Raw genomic sequence first — 14,473 nt, forward strand, 5'->3', positions numbered from 1 at the left:
GGAGCATGTCCTGTGCTATTTATAGGTGGAGGGGAGCCGGGAAGGAGCTCCAGGCGGGCTGTGGGGGTGTCTGAACAACGCGGTGCTGAGATAATGCATTGGACCAGGGCTCTTCTCCTCCTGATTGAACTCACCCCGTTCTGCTTTCCAACCCCCCACTCTCAAAACGAGGTAGGCCAGGTGGGACCAGGCCCTGAGCTTTCTTTGGACCCCTTCACCCAAGGAAGGCCTCAGAGCTGGCGAGGGAGAAGTAGAAGGAGGATGACTTTCCCCTTTGTAGGACCCCTGATGGTGGGAGTGAAAAAAAGGGTCACAAATCTAGTCTAGCCTGACCAGGCTGTGGCTCAGTGGATAGAGCGTCGGACTGGGATGCGGAGGACCCAGGTTCGAGACCTCGAGGTCACCAGCTTGAGCACAGGCTCATCTGGTTTGAGCAAAAGCTCGCCAGCTTGGACCCAAGGTCGCTGGTTCGAGCAAGGAGTTGCTTGCTACTCAGTCTGCTGAAGGCCCGCGGTCAAGGCACATATGAGAAAGCAATCAATGAACAGCTAAGGTGTCGCAACGAAAAACTGATGATTGATGCTTCTCATCTCTCTCTGTTCCTGTCTGTCCCTATCTATCCTTCTCTCTGACTCTCTGTCACTGAAAAAAAAAAAAAAAAAAAAAAAAAAAAAATCCAGTCCAAAGGCTTAAAGAGAGGGAAACTCACATTAACAGCCACCTACTGTTTTCCAGGAACCAAGCAACACAGGAACTTAATTTTTATTTAATCTTCTCAATAACCAGTGAGGAAAGAAGTGGTGTGCCCTTTTCACAGATGGAGAAACTGAGGCTCAGAGACTATTAAGTGGCTTACCAAGGTCATAAAGATTATCCTGCCCAACCTTGCTTCTTTTATACATGGGGAAACTGAGGCTTAGATGGACTAATTTGCCCAAGGACACCCAGCAAAATAGTGGTCACGCCAGTCTCGGAAATCACATCTCTTGCCAGCTTACCTCCTCCCACTGGACCAGGGGTCCCAAACTATGGCCCCCTGAGGCCATTTATCCGGCCCCCGCCACACTTCCGGAAGGGGCACCTCTTTCATTGGTGGTCAGTGAGAGGAGCACATTGACCATCTCATTAGCCAAAGCAGGCTCATAGTTCCCATTGAAATACTGGTAAGTTTGTTGATTTAAATTTACTTGTTCTTTATTTTAAACATTGTCTTTGTTCCCATTTTGATTTTTACTTTAAAATAAGATATATGCAGTGTGCATAGGGATTTGTTCATAGTTTTTTTTATAGTCCAGCCCTCCAACGGTCTGAGGGACAGTGAACTGGCCCCCTGTGTAAAAAGTTTGGGGACCCCTGCCCTGGACCCTGGGTCCCTCGGTGCCTTAAATCAGCAAGATGGAGACAGAAATACCCTGAGATGCTAGGCCAGGGGCTCCAGGGATCAAGGCCCCATCCCACTGGAGGCAGTGAGAGCCTTTCAGCTAAGCCTTCTGCACACCCCACTTGTGTCTGCCACCAGCCAGCAGCTGGCCTGGACCCCCGCCTCCTTCCCAGCCCATTTGCCGCACTGCTGAGCACAACAGCTTTTTCGGGTGGCTGAACCACTGACAGCAGGCTTACAGCCTGAGGGCTGGGAACAGCTGGTGCCCACACTGTAGCCTCTGTGCTCCTCTATGCCCACTCAGGGGATGACTGGACCAGCAACACCACCGGCCTGGGGCAGAGGATGCCCAGGAACCTGCTGGTGGTGCCAACCCACCATTTGGCTCTGTTGTCTAACCCACACGTGCCCTCCATCCTCCCACCTCAGCCTGAGTTGAACTCTGTGGGGATAAAAGTTGCCAAGGCTTAGGAGAGACTCAAAAAGAGAAGAGTCTAGCCTGACCTGTGGTGGCGCAGTGGATAAAGCATCGACCTGGAAATGCTGAGGTCACCGGTTCAAAACCCTGGGCTTGCCTGGTCAAGGCACATATGGGAGTTGATGCTTCCAGCTCCTCCCCTCTCCTCTCTCTCTCTTCCCCCCCTTCTCTCTCTCTGTCTCTTCTCTCTCTCTCTTTCTCTCTGTCTCTCCCTTTCCTCTCTTAAAAAAAAAAAAAAAGAGGAGAGTCTAAGAAGCAGAGACAGAGGGCAGAGAGATGGATACCAGAGGTGGAGGGGCTCAGAAAACAAGCCCCCTGTCCAGTCCCACCCATGCTGCTAGCCCTGGCCAGTCCCTCTGGTCCCTTCAACCTTCTTCATTCCCCCTCCATCTCCCCCGCTTTCCTTGATGCTTGAGACAGGCTGGGGCACCTCCTGGGGGCACAGGAAGGTGGCAAGTATTCTTCCAGCCTCAGCCCTCCCCGTGCTTGCAGGGAGCCAGCCTAGGTGGTCCCTCTCTTAGCATCAGAGAGAGCACGGTGAAGGCCAGGGACCCTGTGTCCCTTCTTTGGTTCATGGCCCTGCAGCAGCCCTGGGCACAGTGCCTCTGCTGCAGCCCACCCTGAGTCACCCTCCCATGTCTGGAGGAGTCAAAGGTGGGTGCTTGTGTTCATGCAATGCTGAGATTCAGGGGAGTCATTAGTCCATCTGGGCCTCAGTGTCCTCCTCCGGAAATGGAGTTGGACTTGCTCAGGGAGTCTTTACCTGGGGCCATGAACTCCTTTAAAGAGTACGCAAAATCATAAAATGGGATGAGTTGTATGCTCTTGAGAGAATGAACAAATCTTTTCATCGGAATGTCACAGGTTTCCAGGACCTGGAAGAGTTCCTGCAGTTACTTTAGGGGATCTTCCCCTAAACTAGAGGAAGTGCTCTGGGAAGGGGCTGGAGGTCCACGGTGAAACGAGGTAACTTCCAGGCCTGGGATGAGCTTCAGAAAGAAGTAACTAAACCCAAAGCTTTCTAAGAGCTAGGCTCCCACAATCCATAACCCTCCTGTTCTCCCCCAATCTCTCCAAAAAAAACCTCTGAAGAGTGAGGCAGTTTTCTGTAGCGATGTGTGAGAGAACAGCACCATCTCCTGGTCCAGGGTGGAAACCCGTCTTTGTGCTGCAGGGAGGAGCTCGGGTGCGGGTCCCATGCTTGTTACCTTCTCCTGTCTGAAGGGGGTAGAGGTGGGGTGGACTCCAATGCCCTTCCTCTTCTGGTCCATGACTGGGAAGGAGGTGTCCCATGCTCCAAGCTGGGAGCGTGGCTAAGGCCCTTCCCCTTCTAGGCCACAGCTTCCTCACTTGGGATGGCGAAGGATTAGAGCAAGAGCTGAAGACTTAAGTGCACATAGGCTACTAGAGTGGCAACAGGGAACTCACGATCAGTGCTTTCCTCCCAGGTGCTGATGCATGTGGGTGGTGGGGGTCCTCTGGACCTTTCTGAGTCTGGGCTTCCCTGCCTTGGGCCACCAACCTCCTCAACCCTGTCCAGTCTGGACAAGGACAATCAAGGCAGAGCTGGAAAGGGCTCTGCTGCTCCCAAGACCACTTTAGCCCTGCTTTGCCCACACAAGTACAGATGGGAACATCTGCTAAGTCCCATCCCTTGAAGGCTGATCGGCTTCATATTGCTCCCCTCAAACAAGAATTCCTCAGGGGAGGGGTGGAGGGCAGAGGGGTAAGTAGGATGAGCACATCAGTCCAAGCTGTGGTCAATATAAAGGAGGTGACCCCTTCTATGCAAACTTCCTCCCAACCCAGACCTCATCTGAGTTGACATTCCTGTACTTAACTGTCCGACTGACCTCTTCCACCTGGACATGTCCCTCAAACTGCCACCCACTCAGATCTAAAACTCAGTTCTTCTAGCCCGTCTTCCCACTTCAGTTGGTTCTTTCTTGTCACTAAAGGCATTTCCTGCCCAGTTCTCCAAAGCTCAAGGCTTGGGGACCAACCCAGACTTTTTCCTCAGCCCCCACAATCAATGTCTACAGTCCTGTTTTAACCTTGGCTGGGCAGCTAAGCTGGTTAGAGTGCTGTTCCAATGCGCCAAGGCTGCAGGTTCAATCCTTAGGGCACATACAAGAATCAACCAATGAATGTGTAAGTAGAACTAATTGACGTTTCTCTCTCTCAAAAATAAAGTCCTATTTTACTTCCTAAAGATCTTGAATCAGCCCTGGCCGGTTGGCTCAGTGGTAGAGCGTCGGCCTGGCATGCAAGAGTTCCAGGTTCGATTCCCGGTCAGGGCACACAGGAGAAGCGCCCATTTGCTTCTCCATCCCTCCCCCTCTCCTTCCTCTCTGTCTCTCTCTTCCCCTCCTGCAGCCAAGGCTCCATTGGAGCAAAATTGGTCCGGGTGCTGAGGATGGCTCCATGGCCTCTGCCTCAGGCGCTAGAATGGCCCTGGTTGCAACAGAGCAATGCCCCAGATGAGCAGAGCATCGCCCCCTGGTGGGCGTGCCGGGTGGATCCCGGTCAGGCGCATGCGGGAGTCTGTCTGCCTGCCTCCCCATTTCTAACTTCAGAAAAATACAAAAAAAAAAAAAAATCTTGAATCCATTTTCCCCCACCAACACTGCATTATTGTGTACAGTATATCCGATATCACTACCCATGTTTTCTGCAAACTGTAATTACAATGTTGTAGACTAGAATCAATGTCAATGTACAAGTACTTGGCTTACAGAGCAGATACTTTATTGAAAAATTGGCTATTACCAATAGCTGCAACATAAAACCTTTCTATTTGCAAAAGGGGATACAAAGCAACTTACAATGTCTGATAAGCTTTCATGTTATGTGCCTTTTTCCCAATTTCTGAGAACCTTTTCTTTTATATCCTATGTGATGGGTATAAACAAAGAAAGCCTGATAGGACAGGAAGGAAAAAAAGATTTAGAAACTGGGATGCTCAAAATGACAGCTTCAGTTATACCTCAATAAAGCTATTTAGAGCCCTGGCCATCCTTGGTTGGTCAGAGCATCATCCCATCTGCAGTTGTGGGTTCTGTCCGGTTAGGGCACATACAGGAACAGATTGATGTTTCTGTCTCACTCTTCCTTTCAAAAATCAATATAAAAAAACATAAAGCTGTTTAGAAATAGCTTAGTCAGCAGTTAAGTCTGGGTGTCATAAATCCTGGACAGACAAGTTACTACTAGTTCCCAACCAACAATTGAGACCACTACCAAGGTGCCACTCATGCTCTGCTATAAAAACAGTTCTGACCTGACCAGGTGGTGGCACAGTGGATAGAGCGTCGGACTGGGATGTGGAAGGGCCCAGGTTCGAGACCCCGAGGCCACCAGCTTGAGCGCGGGCTCATCACCAGCTTGGACCCAAGCTCGCTGGCTTGAGCAAGGGGTTACTCAGTCTGCTGCAGCCCCATGGTCAAGGCACATATGAGAAAGCAATCAATGAACAACTAAGGAGCTGCAACGAAAAACTGATGATTGATGCTTCTCATCTCTCAGATCCTGTCTATCCCTCTCTCTCTGTAAACAAACAAACAAACAAAAAACAGTTCTGAAGCACAGTATTTTGGAGATTTGGGTAGAAGCCATCTCTTCTCTCCCTTCAAAGTAGGCCCCGCACCCCTTCTAAAACAAGGTAAAAGAAAAAAAAAAAAAACATAAAAAAACCCAAAAACACAAAACATCCCTATCTTTCATGGATGGGGGGTTGTGAGCCTGACCAGAGGCCAGAAGCCAAGGAAGAAATGAAACAGGCACCCTGGCAAGGGCTTGCATCCCAGTCCTCAGTGTGGTTAGTCTGGCCCTTTAAGTAATAAAGACCCACAAACAGCCAGAAACTTTGGAAGCAGCAGCGAGGTAGGTAATTGAAGGCTACTTTATTGAATGATTGACCCACATAATTGCCAAGGCCACTATATACAGGTAAGAGAGGCGGAGCTTTATTTCTTGGTCTCTTCCTCCTTGGACAGAGTCTTGATAATTTCCTCCTTCTTGGCCTGGAGTCGCTCTTCACGGCGCTTGCGAGCTTCCTTGGTCTTAGATCTGCGGGCCTCAGCCTGGTCACTAAGTAACGGAAGAGAAAATATGGGTCAGTCTGAGAACAGACACTGCTGGGAGATGGAAGCACATGCCCAGAGCTCTTTGAGTGTAGTCAGCTTGAAGAATATGAGCTGCTTGGGTTACCAAGAGCTCCCAGCTTAACCAGCCTCCAGTCCCTACGCCGACAGTGATGGCAGGTGGTGTGGGGGGGTGCAGAGGACAGAGGAACATATACCTCTAACAAGACTGCACGAGTCAGAATTAGGCGTTAGCACATTTAATATATCTCTAAAGAACCCTTATAATAAAGATCAAAGAACTGGCCCCCACAACACAGTCCAATTCCTGAAAAAACTTACGCCAAGAGCTTCTTGCGAGCCTTGTCTGCCTTTAGCTTGTGGATATGTTCCATGAGAATCCGCTTATTTTTGAACACGTTACCCTTCACTTTCAGGTACAGGCTGTGGTACCTGCAAGACAGAAGGAGTAGAGGTTCCAGTCAGCAATGGGATCAGAGGTTGGATCCTCCACACAAGGTTACTAAAGCGTGGAGGGTTCCTTTCCTCTTTTCTACTGCTCCGTGAACGACTTCCTCCTAAACCAAGACTCGGCAGTTTCTAGACAGAAGAGCTTGTCTGGCAAATAAAGAGAAACAGAACAGAATGAAGAGTTTTCTAAGCAAAGAACAATTCATTAAAGCAGCAAATGGGTCCTGGGGGGGAGGGGCACGACAAAGAGGAGGGTATGCTTACATGTGGCGGTCAATCTTCTTAGATTCACGGTATCTTCTGAGCAGCCGGCGAAGAATTCTCATCCTCCTCATCCAGGTGACTTTCTCCGGCATTCGAGCATTGGCAGTACCCTTTCGCTTACCTGCAGGGAAGGTGAAGATGCGTTATGTCCACGCCAGTGCATTCAGGGCTCACGTGAATTATTAAAGCCAGCTGGACTGGTCATAATGACAGCTACCAACTTCTGAAACACTATCATTCACTGCGTCATGAGCCAAGTTCTTGACTCATTTTAAGAAATACTGTTTTCATTTTACACAATGATCCCAAATATTTCTTTTACTTACTCAATTAAAAAAAAAAGACTTTATTCATTGATTTTTAGAGAGGAGAAAGAAAGGCTGGGGAAGAGAAGCAGGAGGCATCAACTCAGTTGCTTCTTCTACGTGCCTTGACTGGGCAAGCTCAAGGCTTCGAACCACTGGCCCCAGCATTCCAGGTCACTACCTTATCCACTGTGCCACCACAGGTCAGGCTACTTACACAATTTTTTTTTTTTTTTTTTTTTTTTTTTTATATTTTATTTATTAATTTTTAGAGAGAGAGGAGAGAGAGAGAGAGAAGGGGAGGGAGGAGCAGGAAGCATCAACTCCCATATGTGCCTTGACCGGGCAAGCCCAAGGTTTCGAACCGGCAACCTCAGTGTTCCAGGTCGACGCTTTATCCCACTGCGCCACCACAGGTCAGGCTACTTACACAATTTTTAAGGGGCCACAAACAAGGCAATTCCTCTCCATCTGCCTCACGCAGAATGTGGGCATGAGATGGGGTGTGCACCGAGGCAGTATGGTAAGCCGAAAGGGGCCTCAACAGGCGGTGCACCTTCATCTCCCTAAATCATCCTGATCTTAGAAAGCGGTTTTAGGACTTACCAGACAACACTTTCAAATATCCAATAGAATCCCTGATATAGTGTAGGTGCTCAATAAATGTGACCTTTTTCTACCAATACTTTCAACACCAGTGCCAACTTTCTGATTTGCACTCACAGAAAACACATCAAATATCAGAGTGAGAAAAGGGATCAAGGGTAGAAAGAATAGAAAGAAAAAGGCCCTAAATACATTCCAGTCTAGACCTAAGCATCTATTATTTAAGTCTCAGAGGAAGAAGAATGCACTTACCTATGCCCATATGCCTGCCCTTCCTGCGGGCCAAGGTGTTTTTACGGCATCGAGCCCGGGAATGAACAGTCACAGGTTTCCGGATGATCAGCCCATCTTTGATCAGCTTCCGAATCTGCTGACCTGGAAAAACATAATTCATCTGGTCAGTCAGGTGGGGCCTAGCCCCAAGGATGCCAGTCACAACCCAGAATTTATTGTCTCTTTATTCCCTATTTTTTTTTTTTTTGCATTTTTCTGAAGCTGGAAACAGGGAGAGACAGTCAGACAGACTCCCGCATGCGCCCAACTGGGATCCACCCGGCATGCCCACCAGGGGCGACGCTCTGCCCACCAGGGGGCGATGCTCTGCCCATCCTGGGCGTCGCCATGTTGCGACCCTCCTGGGTGTCGCCATGTTGCGACCAGAGCCACTCTAGCGCCTGGGGCAGAGGCCACAGAGCCATCCCCAGTGCCCGGGCCATCTTTGCTCCAATGGAGCCTTGGCTGCGGGAGGGGAAGAGAGAGACAGAGAGGAAGGCGCAGTGGAGGGGTGGAGAAGCAAATGGGAGCTTCTCCTATGTGCCCTGGCCAGGAATCGAACCCGGGTCCTCCGCACGCTAGGCCGACGCTCTACCGCTGAGCCAACCGGCCAGGGCTCCCTATTTATTTTTATTGATTTTAGAGACAGCGAGCAAGAGAAAAGAAACATCAGTTCGTTGTTCCATTTATCTATGCATTCATTGGTTGATTCCTGTATATGCCTTTATCAGGGATCAAACTCACAACCCCAGCTTATCTGGATGACACTGCCATAAAATGAGCCAACTGGCCAGAGCACAACCCAGAGCTTAAATAGAAGAGGCCACAGACATCACTCACATCCCCAGCCCAGTGGTCTCAAAAATGGTTGGAAATAATGGAACTGTTTAGTTTTCATTAAAAGAAACATATCCCCCTATTTTTAGATTAGGATTTTTTTGAGTACACATTACAAGGCCACAAACCCAAACTGATTAAGAATTTCCCATCACTCAAACTTTTATCAGGTTCCTGAACCTTCTACGTTCATCTGTGCACTTTCTTGTAAATTCTAGTTTTAATAAAAACTCTGTTACAGTCAGTTTAAGAAGCCCCTACCCTTGATGTCAGATCAGGTTCCGCATTCATCACCATTCCCCAGGTGACAGCTGATCACCCTGGTCTATCTTCAGCAAGAATCCCATTAGGTCCGTTTAGCCAGAATCTCTACTACCTCCACATAACTTTCCATCCACTGACCCTGCACAATGGGGTGCCCTGGCTATCAATTCCTACGTGTCCATGCTATATTTGGATTTGAGCCCAGTCTCCCAACTATAAAATCCCATTTGCAGTGGTCCCTGTACTTATCACAACGATCCTGAATAAAGTCAGCTTTACCATACTTAAAAAATGAATCCTTTTTTCTATAACACTGAATGACAGTATTGTGGGTATGTCGATGCCATCCTTAGAACTGACACATTTGCTTTGTACATGCCAACAGGCTCTACTGAAGTCTGTGGCCCCAGGTTGTGTTCCCACTTCATATTTTCCTTGGCCATCTTTTCTCCCCAGTCCCTGTGCTGTCTCTTCTTCAATTCTCCACATAGCTATCAAACAAACTGTCCACTCAGAACAGTCATTAATATAATACAGGGTAGTTCCACTAACTATCCTGTCATTTTGGCAAATGACAAGGCATTTTGCCTTGGGATCTCTATTATTTTTGTGAAACCTCAATTTTATAAGACCCGCCCTCCAGACTATGAGCTTTCCTAGGCTGGTTAAGAGCCAACATAATTGTGTCAGGCCCTGGCCTGCTAGCTCAGTTGGTTAAAGCATTTTACCAACATCCCTGGTGAGGGCACATACAAGAATCAACCGATGAATGTATAAATAATTGGAACAACAAAATGAATGTTTCTCCCTCCCTTCCTCTCTCTTAAAAACAAAACAAAAACACAACTGTCATCTTTCATCCCAAGAACGAGGGAGTATAGGGTACAAAAGGAACATTGATCCAAGAACTCACGGGAGTTGGCATTGGCAATTTCGTTAGTCTCATTGGGGTCCAACCAGACTTTCTTCTTGCCACAGCGGAGGACACTGGAGGCAAGCCTCTTCTGAAGCCTGAGCATACTGCGACAAACAGAAAACAGTATCAGGCCCTGGAAGCCATTCCTGGGCAAGAATGAGCATCCCCAACAGGACCTGCCCTTCAGCGTTTCCTAGTGTTGTGAAAGGTACACATGGAAAAGTGGATGTGCATATATACTCAGTGTCAAGGGCAAACACATCCCCCTCCACTAGGGCTGTGCCACCCACACCACCACACACCCAGACTAAGCATCTTCCCTTTATTAAAATCTTTCTCCACTGGAAAATGAAAATAATGAATAAAATTAAGATGAAGAGGGAGCTTATGCCCGTCCTGGTAGTCAGTTCTAAAAACATGTGTTTCGTATTAAGACTCCGAGGCCGGTAGACCTGATTTGCTAGCCTAGTCCTTTGCTTACTGGGCTCGTTTTCTTCGTCTTATCACAGTAATAAGGGCCTTGGAGTTTTCTTATGAGCGGTCTACAGGGGTGCCAGGGATCGCCTCCCTCTCCGCAGTCGGAGGTCTGGGATCCAAGTTACATGGATGCAGAGATCGACTCGAATACAGGTGCGAGTAAGGGGGCCATGGCCTAGTCACCGCCGCTTCCTTTCCTCTGCCTGCGTGGGTCGCCCCCGACACGTGTGGGGCGCCGCCCCAGTCCTGCCGCGGCCTCAAGTTCTCAAGACGCTCCCCACCCCCACCTTCTCGAGGCCGGGGCCGAATGCGCTCCGGCCTACCCCAAACTCCGGGGCCCGCCGCCTCAGGGCTGCCTCCACCTCATCTCTCCCAGCTGGGGACACGGTACCGAGTCCCGCAGTCCCGGGGCAGTCCGGTTCAAAACAGGCCGGAGACCCAACAGTCCTCACCTCATGGCTGCTGCCGCAGCGGGGAAAGGAAAGAACCCCCTTTGGCCAGGCTCCTCCCATTATCTGTAAAGGGTAGAGCCCATCCTCTGCTCCACTTACACCCGTATTCCCTTGTTGTCCTTTTACCTTCCGCCACCTTAAACTTACTTATATCCTGTGGAAAGACCCGAAATTATAGAAGCCTAATATCTAGAATGGTTTTAAACTTAAAATCATGGAAACTATACCCCTTTGGTAAGGCAAAGTGGTATAGTCTGACTTCCTACTAGGCATGCGCAGCAAGAACGCCGGATCACGTGGGTAGTGGAAGCCGGAAGTCAGCTGGATTGCGCAGATGGGATGGGAGGGTTTTGCTAGAGTAACTCAGTCCTTGCAGTCTTCCGGTATCCCTTATACCAGTGGCTGACCAGGGGTAGTCAACTTTTTTATACCTACCGCCCACTTTTGTATTTCTGTTAGTAGTAAAATTTTCTAACCGCCTACTGGTTCCATAGTAATGGTGATTTATAAAGTAGGGAAGTAACTTTACTTTATAAAATTTATAAAGCAGAGTTACAGCAAGTTAAAAGCATATAATAATACTTACCAAGTACTTTATGTTGGATTTTCGCTGTTTGGCAGAATAAATCTTTATAAAACAACTTACTATAGTTAAATCTATCTTTTTATTTATACTTTGGTTGCTCCGCTACTGCCCACCATGAAAGCTGGAACTTCCACTAGTGGGCGGTAGGGACCAGGTTGACTACCACTGCCTTATTCGGTGGAGGGATGTTTTATTAGCCTGGTGGGCGTGAGGTGGCGGATTGGTGAATAAAGTGAAAGGGAATAATAGGGTAGATATTAGACAAAAACTAAGGAGACCAACTTTTTTACAATGAAATGGGCAAAAATAAATTGGAAATACCATAAATAAAAGAAACATTCATTGCAACAATAATAAACTATAATATGATAAATGAATAATAAAAACATTTATAATATTTTATATTGTAATTATCTTACATGCCTATTAATTTTTTTGGGGGGGTATTTTTCCGAAGCTGGAAACGGGGAGAGACAGTCAGACAGACTCCCCCCGCATGTGCCCGACTGGGATCCACCTGGCACACCCACCAGGGGCGACACTCTGCCCCTCTGGGGCGTTGCTCTGTTGCGACCAGAGCCACTCTAGCGCCTGGGGCAGAGGCCAAGGAGCCATCCCCAGCGCCCGGGCTATCTTTGCTCCAATGGAGCCTAGGCTGCAGGAGGGGAAGAGAGAGACAGAGAGGAAGGAGAGGGGGAAGGGTGGAGAAGCAGATGGGCGCCTCTCCTGTGTGCCCTGGCCGGGAATCGAACCCGGGACTTCCGCACGCCAGGCTGACGCTTAATTTTTAATAATTGTAAGAAAAAGTACTCATTTAGTAAAACTAAACCACTAATTTGGAGTGATATACGGGTGTATTTATCATTTTCTAATTAAAAAAACATGGTTTATGCAACTATTTAATCAAAATGCGTTATTAATAGATAAGGTTTGAGTTTAGATTTCCATTTTAAAACTCGAATTTCAGGGCCCTGGCCAGTTGGCTCGGTGGTAGAGCGTCGGCCTGGCGTGCAGAAGTCCTGGGTTCGATTCCCGGCTAGGGCACACAGGAGAGGCGCCCATTTGCTTCTCCCCCCCTCCCCCCTCCTTCCTCTCTGTCTCTCTCTTCCCCTCCCGCAGCCGAGGCTCCACTAGAGCAAAAGCTGGCCCAGGCGCTGGGGATGGCTCCTTGGCCTCTGCCCCAGGCACTAGAGTGGCTCTGGTCACGACAGAGCGATGCCCTGGATGGGCAGAGCATCGCCCCCTGGTGGGCATGCCGGGTGGATCCTGGTTGGGCGCATGCGGGAGTCTGTCTGACTGCCTCCCCATTTCCAGCTTCAGAAAAATACAAAAAAAACCCCAAACAAAACAAACAAACAAACAAAAAAATAACTCGAATTTCAGGAAAATACTTGTAAATAAAATATGTATTTGAAAATTATTAAATAGATAATGAATTAATAAAACATGAATTGTTCTTACCTGTCTATGATTGAATATTCACTGAGAAAGAAATAATCGTGAGTCTACAATGTCGTATGTGCTATGTCATGTTTCAGTAAGAAGTACACAAAGCCATTTGTGCTAGGTATATCGCGCGCTTTCTCAAGGTCTCCTGTGCGGAGCACATGCATCTCACAATTGCGTCTTGCCGCACTGTACTGATCCTTGATGAATCATCATGTCAAATACAAATATGTCACATCACGTGCAATGGATCAACTCTGCATCTATCGAATACAGACATTTACAGATTAGTCTTCCAATATCAAAAGGAGGACATGTAGGAGGACACTTTTAGGGGGAGGACAGAACTTACAAAAAAAAGGACTGTCCTCCCTAAAGGAGGACAATTGGTCACCTTACAAAAATCACCTTTTATTCACTCTCTGAGTAGATTGGGAGCCCCTGGAATGCAGAATAGGTCATCAAAGACATTAGTTTTTTTTTTTTTCACCATTGCGGTTCTTAATCTCTTAGTGCCTCAATTTTCTCTGTAAAATGTAATCTTAATATCTACATAACCCAGTTGTGAAAATCACATGAGATAATGTTTGCAACTTGCAAAGGAAGGCATTAAAACAAGCTCCTTGATGGTGGGAACCTTCTTTTGTTTGGGTTACACTGTACTATACAGCAGGCTTAGAGTTTAGAACAGGGGTCCCCAAACTTTTTACACAGGGGGCCAGTTCACTGTCCCTCAGACCATTGGAGGGCCGGACTATAAAAAAACTATGAACAAATCCCTATGCACACTGCACATATCTTATTTTAAAGTAAAAAAACAAAACGGGAACAAATATAACATTTAAAATAAAGAAAAAGTAAATTTAAATCAACAAACTGACCAGTATTTCAATGGGAACTATGCTCCTCTCACTGACCACCAATGAAAGAGGTGCCCTTTCCGGAAGTGCGGTGGGGGCCGGATAAATGGCCTCAGGGGGCCGCATGTGGCCCGCGGGCCATAGTTTGGGGACCCCTGGTTTAGAACATAGTAAGCACTTGAGAAATATACTGATCACAAAAATTAAGGGATATTTCAAAATGAATATAAAGCTATAAAATATCCCCTAATTTTTGTGAGCAGTGTAGTATATTGGCTGGATGAATGCATAGTTGTGAAAGTTTAAAAAAACTTGAATGACCACACAACCTATAGTTCTTCCCTCCTCCTCTGGACTAGCCAATGCAAAAACCCAAGTAGAATGTTCTAGGGTCCAAGAAACCTAGATCAGAGTTCTGGCTCCAACTTGTTGGCTCCAGCTGATCACCCCATCTCTATCTGAATTTTCCTGGCTGCTAAACAGAGCTCAGAAGGTCAAAGAAAGAAAAAGAAGCAAAATTTATGCCACTTCCTCACAACACAGTTGGTGTCATTGCCATTTTACAGCTAAGTGAGGTAACAAATTGAAAATCCAGGTCTGACTGTAAAACCCATGCCTTCTCTGTCCTGCCAGGCTCTTGTGATCAAGGGACAGATGGGAACTTGCTCAGGAGTGGATCTGCTCCTGGAACAATGATAATGGTCTTCATCTGCACTCTTCCCCCAAAGTTACCTGATCAGAGAAACATCTTAGGCCAGCCATCCACTTGCTGCAG

The 14,473-nt window shown here is 47.6% G+C and overlaps 1 protein-coding gene across 1 annotated transcript; it reads right to left on the reverse strand.

The window, feature by feature from the left end:
- Nucleotides 1-5,742: 5,742 nt before the first annotated feature.
- Nucleotides 5,743-10,930, reverse strand: RPL19 (ribosomal protein L19). The gene is made up of 6 exons (XM_066263761.1): nucleotides 10,807-10,930; nucleotides 9,875-9,981; nucleotides 7,840-7,962; nucleotides 6,677-6,797; nucleotides 6,284-6,394; nucleotides 5,743-5,948 (listed from the first exon to the last, which is right to left on the reverse strand). The coding sequence occupies exons 1-6, from the start codon at nucleotides 10,809-10,811 to the stop codon at nucleotides 5,825-5,827; spliced, it is 591 nt and encodes a 196-aa protein (XP_066119858.1). The 5' UTR covers nucleotides 10,812-10,930; the 3' UTR covers nucleotides 5,743-5,824.
- Between the last annotated feature and the right edge of the window lie 3,543 nt (nucleotides 10,931-14,473).

This window comes from Saccopteryx bilineata, chromosome 2 (genome assembly GCF_036850765.1).
Source record: "Saccopteryx bilineata isolate mSacBil1 chromosome 2, mSacBil1_pri_phased_curated, whole genome shotgun sequence".
Classification (NCBI taxonomy): Eukaryota; Metazoa; Chordata; class Mammalia; order Chiroptera; family Emballonuridae; genus Saccopteryx; species Saccopteryx bilineata.